Below are 12767 nucleotides of genomic sequence, written 5' to 3'. Positions count from 1 at the left end.
GATCACAGATACAACACATGTCAGGTGACATGTTGTCAAGTTCTGAAGGTTTAAATCCAACATACCAGACAAATACCTCTGTTTTGCAGCATGCAACCAGCTACCCCTAGCTACTGCTAACAAAATCAAGGGCCAGCTCTTTCCTTTTGCAATGGTAACCTTTTTATTCCCCCTCATTTACCTTAAAGAAGTTTAGAAAAGTTACTGATGACAATTTCAACTGCTGGTACAAGAGAACTCAAAAGATTAATTCCACCCTTCCCACTCCACACAAAGCTCAGTCTCCTGGGCCTTCCTGTCCATTTGCCATTTTACTCACACACCTCTTGCCCTCTGAAAACAGTCTCTTGCTTCCTCAGTTTTCCTACCAGTTCCTCAAAAATAAACACTGAAAGAGACAGTTTCTTCTTCAGCATCCCATCCCATCAGCTACTGCACGATGTGCTCACTATGTCATTTTCTGATTTTAACAGTGCTACAAGGAAATGCTTGGGCGCTGCTTAGGAAACCTAAAAACAAAACACATTTACAACAGAGCTAAAGTACACATTGAAGTAAGTGACCAATTCCAAGCTCTGAAAAGCTGTAATTAGAGGTGCTGCAAACAGCAAGCACAGAGAAAATCCAAATGCTGGATGGAATATCCACAAAATTGAACAATCAGACTGAAGAAATACTAACTCCTAAATACAGTGCGCATATCTTCTATCATTCTTTAAGAAATATCATTATTTATTTCTGTTTGTTTTTTGTTTAGCCACCTTTAACCTGCCAACACTGAATCCTATTTAAGGCAGTATAACAGATTTCTATGGTTCAGCCACGTGAATTTAAACCACATCTTCAAGTCATATACATGATGATCCCTCCTTTTTTAACGATCCTTCCTTTTCTGCACTTCCTCCTTTATGTTTGTCTTTGCCAATCACAGTTTCCTTTCACCTCTGAGCACAACACAGTTGGGAGCATTTTCCGTCCTTCAGACAAGCCTCATCCCAGGTTCCCCACACCCACAGGCTGCACCTTCAGATGTAACACTCTCACCTTGTATAAACGAACAGCGTTCCTTCCACATCTGTCTTCTCCTGAATCAGAATATTAATAAAGTTTAAATTAGGGCTGCTTTTTGCCAGACACAAGCAAGTTCCTTTATCTGTTTAACCAACACATTTCACCTCTTTCCCATAAAGAAAAATAACAAATGAGGAAAGGTTGAGGGAAATGGGATTGTTTAGCTTGGAAAAGAGAAAGCTCCAGGGACACCTCATTGTGGCCTTCCAGTACTTGAAGGCAATGTTTAAATAGGAGGGGCAACAGCTGTTTATGAGGGCGGATAGTGATAGGACGAGTGGGAATGGTTTGAAACTGAGACAGGGAGGTTTAGGTTGGATATTAGGAGGAAGTTTTTCACACAGAGGGTGGTGACACACTGGAACAGGTTGCCCAAGGAGGTTGTGGATGCCCCATCTCTGGAGGCATTCAAGGCCAGGCTGGATGTGGCTCTGGGCAGCCTGGTCTGGTGGTTGGCAACCCTGCACATAGCAGGGGGAGTTGAAACTAGGTGATTGTTGTGGTCCTTTTCAACCCAGGCCTTTCTATGATTCTATCCCAGCTCAGCAGGATGGTGGTGAAAGAGCACAACTAGCACAGGCCAGGTTAAGGGTGAGATATGCCCCTTGAACTAACAGAACGACTCCATGAGGTTAATTACATCTTTAATAGCCTTTCTGCTGTTGGTAAACTGAAAGCTTGCACACACACACTCTGCTTCTGGCCAATCCCAATTTTCAAACAGCAGCAAACTCCTCCAGCCCAGCTCTCAACACAGCAGGCTGCCTAATGTTACTTTTAAAGCCCCATTACCAGGCCACAAGCCCAGCCCAGGAGGAGCAGACAAAGCCACCCAGTCCGCCCTACCCTCACACCTCCACATGGCAGGGCACCCCCACTTCCGTACAGGGATGGGGGCGGGGGCCTCGCCTTAGCCCCGCCCATATATGGGCGGAGCCTGGTGCCAGCTCCTCCCCTCGCGGCCGGGAGGGGGTCGCGAGGAGGGGCGGCCCGACGTACCCACTCGTTGGCGCGGTGCCCGAAGGTGTAGAGCGCCACCTGGCTGGCCACGTCCACGATGCTGCTGATGTAGGGGTCGTGCTGCTGCAGCGCCGCCAGGCTGATGTCCAGCCCCTTGCCCAGCAGGGCGGCCCCGGCCACCGCCGCCGCCATTTTGCCTCTGACAACAACACACGGTTCCTAGTAGGCGCGACCAATCCAGCGCCGAGTGAAAGGAGGGAGCTCCCCCCCCTCCCCCTGCTAGCCCTATCGGAGCCAAGTCACCACAATCGAACGCCGAGTGCGTGGCGCGCGGCTGCTGCGTGCGTGTATGTGTGTGTGTGTGTGTGTGTGTATATATATATATGTGTGTGTGTGTGTGTGTCATGTACATGTGACATAGGCAGCTGAAACATAAGCAAGTGTACTACGATAGGGAGACACACAAACAGCAGAGGAACAGATTGGCGAGACTGAGAATTTAGTTACCATATTTTCCTGTCAAATATATTTTTTATTAGTCTATTGATAGCTACAGTTCACAGTGAATATTTCAGCCTTATGTGGTGTGCAGATACACTCAGTATGTACGGACACATTTTAAGCCTTGTTTAACAGTTCAGCCTGAACCCCCTGCAGTAGCAAATTGGATTTGACTTCATCTTATCAGAGCTCTGTGACAGTTTTGTAAGGAGCCCCCAAAGCAGAATCACAGAATCATAGAATGGGTTGTGTTAGAAGGGACGTTAAAGCCCACTCAGTCCCAACCCCCTGCCATGGGCAGGGCTGCCACCCAGCAGCTCAGGCTGCCCAGGGCCCCATCCAACCTGGCACTGAGCACCTCCAGGGATGGGGCACCACAGCTTCTCTGGGCAGCTGTGCCAGGGCCTCACCGCCCTCTGAGTAGAGAGTTTCTTCCTAACATTTAATCAAAATCTCTCTTTTGGTTTAAAGCCATTCCCCCTTATCCTATCACGATTAGATTGTGTAAGATTCAGTCTCTCTCCTACCTATAAGCTGGAATGCCACAATGAGGTCTCCCCAGAGCCTTCACTTCTCCAAGCTGAACAAGCAGAGCTCCCTCAACTTTTCTTCACTAGAGGTGCTCCAGCCCTCTAAGCATCCTCATGACCCTCCTCTGGACCCGCTCCAACAGCTTCACGTCTTTTTTTGTGCTGGAGGCCCCTGGATGCAGTACTGCAGGTGGGACCTCACAGGGCAGAGCCTGCCACCTCCCCTCTGTTGATGCAGCCCAGAACATGGCCTTGCAGGCTACAAGCGCACACTGCTGCTTCATGTCCAGCTTTTCATCCACCACAACGACCAAGTCCTTCCCCGCGTTTTTAGACAGAAGAAGCAGGGCTGTTTAATTCCTTCCAGAGATTGGGATAATTCAGAAGAACTAAAGGCAAAGGTAATGAGTGCTAATTTGTTTGCAGTATTCCAGATGCCACGTGTTTAAAAGTGCAGTAGCTGGACACAGGGGAGGCAGACTGCCATTTTGTTTCTCCCCACCTTTGCATGCTAGGCTGCACTGAGGCTGTGGCATGCAGTGAGAAGTGGCATCTGATCCAAGGGCAGCCGGGCAAGCCCAGAATTAAAACTTCCACAGTGTGAAAGTGGGGATAGAAGAGATAGCAAGCTTGATGTTGTAGTATTTAAAGTAGGGACAGGGAGTCTCAAGAAGAGTTAGGAATGGATATGTTCTCAGAATGGACAGTAGAAGGCTGTTCTTTAGGATTCAGGAGAGAAAACTTAGATTTTTTTGTAGCCCAGAAGGCTGCTGAAAAAGAACTTCCTTCAAATAAGGAGCTACAGCTTGCTTTGTAGGTATAGAGTAGGAGGGGAAACCTCTTTACATAAGCTTTTATTATAATCTGTCTCACTTTGTCTTTTCTACAGCCATCTTGTTTTAGTTGGGACTGTAATGAGACATGACTTTGGAGTTTAAGAGTTTCCAGGTGGTATTGGAACTAGGGACTTAACAGTAATTGTGGCTTTGCACATTTGTTACCTTAGGGAGATAGACAGACTGAGCCAAGTGTGTCTCTTGTCTTTCTTCTCTTGACATACAAAGATTATGAAGAGCGTCTGTTTCCTTTTACTCTGTGAAGAAAACCCAACTGTGAGGTTCCCTGTCAAAAATGTTGCCTCTTTTCAGCACTTTGGCTTCTTTAGCACTGTCTTCCTCCTGGATCAGTGCATCTCTTTCTCCCATAGCTGGACAGACAGTTCCCAAGCCCTCCGTTTTGAGTCAGTGAACCTGTCAAGCTTCTGGTCATGCACTTGCGTATTTGCTGTGGCATCATGTGGTTGCTTTTCTTGGTTCCAACTGCTTTGCTGTGTAAGTGGGGCAAAACTGTTCCTTTCATTTAGCCTGAAGGAAAGGTAGTTAATAAAACCATTAGTTCTGCTCTGCACTGTGGTATCACTTGATAGTAGACTTAAAATCTTTCCCATGAAAAAAAATCTTGTTAAGGAGAGAAAGACTGAATTCTTAGTGCATCTGAAGGTAAGGACTTTTTAGCAAAAAAGTCACAGGTTGAAAAGGTTGATTCTTTAAGTTGTTATTTGCAGTCAGTTACCTATAGTCCATGATAACTATCAAATCAAGTTAGAATGATTTTGCTGTAATTTGTTTATGAAACAAATTCAGTTAGTAGCTTTGAAGGTGTCATAATTTCTTGAAGGATATAATTTGAATGTCACATTTTTGTCTTCCGCCCACTAGGATGCTATTCTGTTTAAAAAAAAAAAAAAAAAGGCAAAAAACTTTGATTTTGGCACAGTATGAAAAGGATTTTATGTAGGTAATATCCACACCGATTTAAGGCAAAATCCATACAACATGCCATTTTTAACGTCTCCACTAATGACAAAAGGTTAACATGTTCAGGCCAAACCATTTTGCAAGGATTGTTCAGATATTAAGTCTTTGCTTCACATTCAGTTATTGATGCTACTTGTAAAAAACAAGTCTTACTTAATTATCAGTACTGAGGATATGTCTTCATGTGAGTGTGTCTGGTGGCACTGCTGTGCATGCACAGCCCCCATTCCGGGTCCCAGTCACTCATCCATGCCATTCTGGCACCTTTGCTCTGTCCTGGCCCAAGTGCGTGTGTGGCCACAGCATGAACCAGACAGGCAGGGAAAGTGAACTGATTGAAAAACAAGTGTTCACACTGTTGCTGGGATCACAACCTCAACAGACTGCATTTCTATCTGTTCGTATACAGGCCTTACTTTGAGCAGTAATTTTTTTTAAGAAGCAGCAGGACTCACTTGAGAAAATGTAGTGCTGAGCAGCCACTTAGCGCTTTGCGCCATTTCCTCATATTCATTCCCTTTGAAGTTGTTAGTGCACAGTAGTTGCCTTTTCTTTTTATTCCTTCCCCAGGGCTGCCATTCAGTAGTGGCTTTTCTGTATCTGAAGGGGAGATATAAGAAAGAAGGGGGGCAGGCCCTTCAGCAGGATCTGTTTCATAGAATCATGGAATCACAGAATGGCTGTTGTGATAGGACAAGGGGTTTCAAACTAAAGGAGAGAAAATTTAGATTGGACACAAGGAAAAAGTATTTTACAGTCAAGGTGGTGAGGCACTGGAGCAGGTTGCCCAGAGAGGTGGTGGATGCCCCATCCCTGGAGACACCCAAGGTCAGGATGGATGGCGCTCTGAGCAACCTGATCTACCTGTGGGCGTCCCTGTTCATTTCTTGGGGGTTTGGACCAGATGGCTTTTGAGAGTCCCTTTCAACTCAAACTATTCTGCAATTCTGTGATTCTATAAATAGTTTCTAACTGAGTGGTGGCAAAGGTGCTGTGGCAGCATTAATATATTTCTCTTCCTGCATTCATGGCCACTTGCATATCTTTGCTTGATACCATCCGGTGTTCTGGCTTCCTGGGAAACAGTAGGTGGCTCTTGTGGAGCTAAGGTGATCCCACATGGCTCTATATACCACTGCGGATGTGCTCACAGCTCTGCAGCACAGTACCTCTCACCACCTGGGAGCCAGTGCTGGATGCTAGATGCGTTCCTTCCCAGACACAGGTGAAATGTGCAGACTTTGTAGCCCACATTTATTACAGACTCTCGGGAGCTAGCTTTAGACTGCTTTTCTCATGCTCAACAGTTGAAATTGTTGGTTGCATTGTTGGACCACTTTTTTACTCTAATTCTACGTGGTTAAAGCAATGTTAGTCTTTTTGTTGGCAATTTATGACTCGCTAGAAGTTCCATAAAATGTATAGGTCTGACCACATAATTTCAACTGGGGCAGTTATTAAAAAATCTCTAGATGAATACTAAATCTGGTAATTTTCATTGTGGGTCAAAACTCACCCCTCTACCCCCACATAAATCCTGGCATTTTATTAGCATGCACATGTGTGTTTGTAACATTGCTCCTGGGGAGGTTTGTGAGACTCTTCTGAGATTTTATGTAAAATGTTAGCCCAAACAACAGAGGGGTGGTATTCTTTGACTGTGGACTTTGTAGTTCTGATTTTTTACATACCATGTAAGGCTTAATATGATTTTCAGTAGAATTTTTATTGATATATTTGTTTACCAAAAGACTGTTTTTTTCTTTGACTTACCTTTTGCTAAGTGATTCTATTAGTAACTCTATGCTTTATTTTTTGTTGGATATTTATTTGAAAGATACTGAACTTTACTTTTTTAATAGGCCTGGCTTCTACCAGTGGCCTGTAAATATTCCTCTAGAGAATTCTTTTTGATTTAGTTTGAATAACTTTTAAGGGGATATAATTTGAGCTGAAAGAAATTTAGTACCAGGAGACGACCATTTCGAGATGAGTAAGGGGGATGTTTATCAATATAATTGCATTGAATCATAGTGTTAGAAAAAAAAAGGATTGTGTACATTGACAATGTATAGTGTTAGATTTTCACTGACTGGAAATACGATTTCAGAGCAGAAATGAGAAAATGATAAACCTGAAAAAGATTTTTGTGCCTGAAACATTTTTTTTCTAGTTATACTAGTTGACTCAACAAAAGGTGTTATCTTTACCCATAAACTTTGCCTGAATTCTACTTAGCTATGCAATTGTGAGCATGATTCTATCAGATCTTTTAATGAAATTCTTGATTACATCTTTCATCCTCTCCCAAATGCTGATACGTTCCACGCATACATTGGAGATTTTCCTTGCTATAACAAGGAACAAAACCCTGTGAAAAATCCTTGGCTTCTTTTGCCTTTATTTATTTAGCATATCAGAAATCATTGGGTTCTTTCAGAAACATTCCTCTCAAAGTTCAACTTCACAGGTTTTTTTTGCTTTCATCCCCACAGTAATTTAATTGCAGCTTAAAAAAAGGACACTGACTTTTTAATTATTTCTAAATATCTGTCCTTTTTTTCGTGAGGTCACCATATGAGGGCTACTGTTGAAGTTGTTAAGCAGTTCTGCTACCACAACTGTGTAGAATCACTAAAACATGGTTGCGAGCTGTTTTTTTAATGCAGGCCTTATGAACTGCCATGAACTGATTTGATCCATCAGGTTCTTTGTTTACACTGTCCAAAATAACAGTGAGGACAGAGCCTGCCTATTATCTCCCATAGGTTAATAAGATATACCAGTAATTACATCTCACCTAAGATAATACCTTTCCAACCACATATTTCTGGTAATCACCATTTAATTTGGCAGAATCAAACAGCTGTAGCTCTATAAGAACTGTTTTCCAACTAGTTACAGAGAAGAGGACCTCATTTAATTAAATCCTAAACTGAAAATTTCCCTCGGATAATTACATAGTCAAGACCTCATTTTTACACCTCGCCTGGCATGGGACCTCTTGCCATGGCAATGAAATGGAGTCATCACAAAGATGTGTTACCGTTGCTGCTGCTAAGATGCTGGTAGCAAGCATGAGGGGTGCCTGGGTTGAGCTTGGTCAGGGTAATGGCATGTGGGGGGAGTTCTGGAGAAAGGCAATGTGCCCTGGTGCCAAAGGGGATGCATTTTTGGAAAATGTGTTGTGTGCATTCAGATTAGCTTGTTTGAGGTCACTGTTGAAAAAGAGCAGCTCTGGATTTCTACTATATGCGTATCTGACTGACAAAAATATATTTGTTACAGACGTATGTTTTGCTACATATATTTTCGTTAACAAAGAACAGTTGTGTTTGTTAGGCTCTGATAAATGAATTTGCATCAGTAGATGTAGTGTGGGTAAATTAAGATATGAGAGTGTTGTGACAATACCGAATACTGAGGCCTACAACAGATAAAATGACGATGCAAACAAGATTTCTTAAAGTAACCAAATAAGCGAGGTGAAATTTCTGCCTCACAATTTGGTTGCCCGTGTTTACTTGTTATTAGCATTATTTGGCTGGCATGTGCTTTAAAGTAGACTTCCTTTCAAACTAAAAGTTGGCTTTTTCCTTCTCTTATTGAGGGTCCACAGTGCTCCTGTGCTTTAAATGTAACGTCTTGCCTCTTACTTAAAGTTAAGAATAATTAAGAATTATTTTAGTTCTTCGTTTCGACTTTCATACTGCTCTAGGTTTTGTGGGTGTGGGAAGAAAGGCTGTATTTCTGTAAGTGTGCCAGAAGTTGGAACTTGGTAACATTTGAAGTGTTGCGCAAACAACCAGCACAATCTATGCCGGCTGTTCAGGAGGGATTGATTCGGATGAGGGCAGCTTCCAGCAGGCACCCAATAGTAGATTTAAGCACTCTGAATGAGATTTTTGGAGTAGGAACTACAGATACTAGCACCACAAAACTCCAGTGAGTATCAGAGTCTGCTTTTATTACACTTGTGTCAATTTGTTTCCCCGGGTGAATTCTGAGAGCTGTGAAGGTGTTTGGCAGTCCCTCTCCTACAATCTGATTTTGTCATTTTCTGGGGATGCTGTGCTATGTCTTCTGTCAGATTAAATTTACAGGCATATTACCTCGCTTGGCAGAAACATGAGCTACAGAGATTTTTCAAAGAAAAACTTCCCATAACCAGTAATAGGCCAAGGTTTCTTTCTTCCTGTTGTTTTTCCTGCTGATTTGCCCAAATGTGTTAATTTTATTAGCTGAATTAATAACTATATGCTGAATTAATCCTATAAGCATAGCTTATTGTATTAAGAATTCACCTCCTTTGACCTGCTGGCAGCGCTTTCCTGATGCAGCCTAGGGTACCTTCAGCCTTCTTTGCAGCAGGGGCTCATTGCTGGCTCATGTTCAACTTGGTGTCTGCCAGGACCCCAGTTTCTGGCCTGCAAAGGGTACTCTGCCTGTCCTGCTGCTTGGGGTTGTTACTCTTAAGGTGCGGGGATTTGTGCTTCACGTTTAACCTGGTGAGGTTCCTGTCAGCCTGTTTTTCTGGCCTGCTGAGGTCTCTCTGAATGTTTTCTGGTGTTTCAGCCACTCCTCCCAGCTTTGTATCATCTGTATGCTTGCTAAGGATACGTTTTGCCCTATTAACCAGATCATTAATAAAGATGTTAAACTGCTGCTAAGCCCTTAGAAAACTTGCTTGGCTCTAATGCTAATCAATAGGATTTCTCTTCTTTAGATGGAAAAGCCATTGTGTTTATTTCTGAGTCTGAAAGGATCTTTGAGTCCTAAGGAAAGGAGGAACGAAAAAGTTTGGGAGGGGAAATGCGTAAGACAAATTAGTAGACAGGATTATAAAGGAGAGAGATCAGGATTGGAAAATAATTAGTTATAGCACTGTATTATTGGTGATGTAAAACCTAAGCCTATAGGCTGGAGAAGCAAGATGCTTGTTGGGTCACAGCTGATGAAATGAGGGGCAGAACAGCCAGAGCTGAGGTGGAACAAGGCCTGCCACGGTGGGGGGGAAGGCAGGACTTATGTGACAGCAAAACTGAAGGACACCTGTGGCAAAAAAGAGGAAGCTTCTAGGAACAAAATGAAATAAAAAGGACAGAGCTACTGGAGATGTTGGGCAGAAAAAGTTGAGTAAATTTTGTAATTGGAAATAGAGGAAAGGGGAGTGTTGGGCTTTTAGAGGGAATGAAGTATGGAGCACAAAGATGGGTAAACAGTGTGCCACCATCAGTGGAACCTGCCCTTCTGCCATGGCCAATTTTTATGTCACTTGAATGATTGCTTGTGATATGACAAAGTGGTTGTGGTTGCTGTTGTGCTCCACGTTCTTCTTAGCTTTCTTTCTGCCTCCAGAGCACTTAGAGAAGTCCTTCTTGCCCTTCGTATCTCTCACTGTTTCCACTTGCCTGTAAGATTTCTTGTCTTTCTTGGCTTTCTTGTCTCTATCCCTGCATTCTCAGACAGTGTCTGTATATTTGTCCTGGGTACCCTGTTCCTGCTTCCATCTCCTGCGTACTTCCCTTTTTTTTCATTTGAGCACAGTGAAGAGTTCCCTGCTCCTCCCTATGAGCTTTCTGCTACTCTTGTTCAGCTCCTGGCTATCAGAATGGCCTGCTCTTGTGCTCTGACAAGGTTGCACATGGGGACCAACCACCAGTCCCGAGCCTTTTTGCATTGCGGGACAGTCTCCTGTGGGATACTACCCAGCAGATTCATGAGCAAGCTGATTTCTCTCCTGAAATCCAGAGCTGTGATTCCAATATGTCCCTTGCTCGCTTTTTTCTTCTGGGATTTCGAACTTCAGAATATGATGTTTGCTGCAGCCTTGGCTGTCCATGACCTTCATGTTGCCCAGCTAGTCATCCTTTTTCATGAATAACAGATTGAATGCCTGACCTAGTCAACTCACTGATAGTCTGCATCAAGAAATTGTCATCAGCATCTTCATGTGATTATTCATGAGGATTTCATTTCATGATATGTGTAGTTCAAAATTACACATTAAAGAAGTTTGAGTAAGTCTCCAAAATGACTGGGTAATTATCCAGACAGAACTGTTTAAAGTTCTCCCACTCTTTTTATTAATAGGAGCCGCAATATTCCCATGCTGACTATGAAGGGAAAAATCGATTTCAGCAAACGTACATTCATATTGATTTATCATCCCCTTTGGTTTTCTAATTTAGTAAAGGCTACTAATGCAGCATTACATAAAGATTCTCAGGAGAGTAAAAAGGCTAATAAGATCGGGTATCACTGTTTGTTCTGTGGAAGTGAACTGACTTCACTATACAACGTCAACAGTGGAGTTATCCAACAAACGAATATTGCGTGAATTAGCACATCCTTTTGATCTGTGTATCAGAGGGCATAATTCCAGGGGAGTAGACTACTCAAGGCAACTTTTTGGAATACAGGCAGAACATACTGTTAGGATGCAGACATTAGTGAAGAGAAGTCCAAGGAGGCAAATTCTCAGAACGTTTTTTCCACCTTAGTATTCTAAGAAATGCTGTACATTACACACATCTGGTCAGAGCCTTTGTAACCTTCTTTCAACTAGATTGAAAATGGTTCTCTGGCCATGTGCAAGATCTTATGCAAATATTTGTGTTTTTTAAAGATATTTTTTCACGTGTTGTATGAGGAAAAAAGAATGTCTTATGAAAGTAATCAGTTTGCTTTTGCTTGTTCATTCTAAATAAAGGGAAGCAAATGAGGAAGGGAAAATGGTTTTAAGTTGGAAAATGAAGCTTATGTCCATCCAGAACTCGAGAAAGTTGTTTTTCTTGAAAAAGATCAAATTTTCATGTCTCATATACTATATACTTACAGATAAAATTAGGATATGATATAGAGCAGACTGTTGCATGTTTAAAGGGTATTAAGCTTCAGAAACAAAGCTGCTTAGTTTGGCAGTGTATACTTACACAGCTACACCAAACTTCTAACAACATTTCTTGCACTTAATATTAAATCTCAAGATATTCATCCTTTTAACTGAAATATATCCTCATTTTTATGTTAAAGAGATGAAATTGCAACAAGTTATAAAATGGAAATAATATTCATTGTATTCCTACTGTCTATCATCTATATGCACATGTTCATAATTGGAAGTATTTCTGTTTTTATAGAAGGTAGGACATTCATGAGGGCACTGTTGACAAGTAGCACACTTCCTTATCCTACCAAAGGACAAGAAAGCAGCAGTTTACTGAAAAATAAGATGAAATAATTAGGTCATGGAAGGCTCATCCCAGGCTCACAGAGACGTTTACTGTCCCAGAAGAACAGCTGATAGTCTGCAAGTGAAGATTCAAATTGTCAGGATGACTATAAATGTTGGGTCCTGTCTCCTACATCCCACATTCCTAATTTTGTGAATGTTTAATGAATTTATCCAGTGAGATGCAATTCCAAAGTGAGAAACCTGTTCTACAGTTCAGCTGAGGCAAGGACAATCTTTGTCATGGAGAATTCACTTTCATTACTCAGTTTCGTTAAAGGATAAGCTAGATCTTGCTTATGAAGAAAGATTACATTTTGATTTGAAGTACCAGATGATAGGATGGCAATGTCGAAATGGCCATGACATAGTTAAAAATAACTTGTGTTCAAAAGGTTCTTGCCCAGTCATCCATCAACAAAGACTGTGATGCCTGCCTGGAGCTACAGTAACTCTAGTTTGATTCAGTATAGAGATGCATCTTTTCCCCAGGGACAGAAAATTTGCTGTAAATATGACCTCTTTCCTCAGTCCCTTGGTTCCAAAGGCAGGAAAGATAAATCAGTATCACAGAAGGGATTCCTCAGGTCTTGTGAGAAAGTAGCACTTGAACATAATTTAAATATTATAAGACATAACTCCATGGAAACAGAA

At 42.2% G+C, this 12767-nt stretch overlaps 2 protein-coding genes across 2 annotated transcripts in view; one reads left to right on the top strand and one right to left on the bottom strand.

Moving 5' to 3' along the window:
- The window catches only part of DCP1B (decapping mRNA 1B), a gene marked incomplete at its 5' end in the record, with an annotated part of 40869 nt that extends 38646 nt beyond the window's left edge, over positions 1 to 2223 (bottom strand). Inside the window, 2 exons of the mRNA XM_079548100.1 lie at positions 1045 to 1085; positions 2071 to 2223. Of these exons, the coding sequence (XP_079404226.1) occupies positions 1045 to 1085; positions 2071 to 2223 (194 nt within the window). The remainder of the gene's footprint in view (positions 1 to 1044; positions 1086 to 2070) is intronic.
- CACNA1C (calcium voltage-gated channel subunit alpha1 C) overlaps positions 1 to 12767 on the top strand; it is a gene marked incomplete at both ends in the record, with an annotated part of 471149 nt that overhangs the window by 8586 nt on the left and 449796 nt on the right. The gene's annotated exons all lie outside the window — the stretch shown is intronic.

The sequence above is a fragment of the Tetrao urogallus genome (genome assembly GCF_951394365.1).
Source record: "Tetrao urogallus genome assembly, chromosome: 1".
Classification (NCBI taxonomy): domain Eukaryota; kingdom Metazoa; phylum Chordata; class Aves; order Galliformes; family Phasianidae; genus Tetrao; species Tetrao urogallus.
Note: the sequence above shows the minus strand (reverse complement) of the source record. Positions and strands in the feature narration are given on the sequence as shown.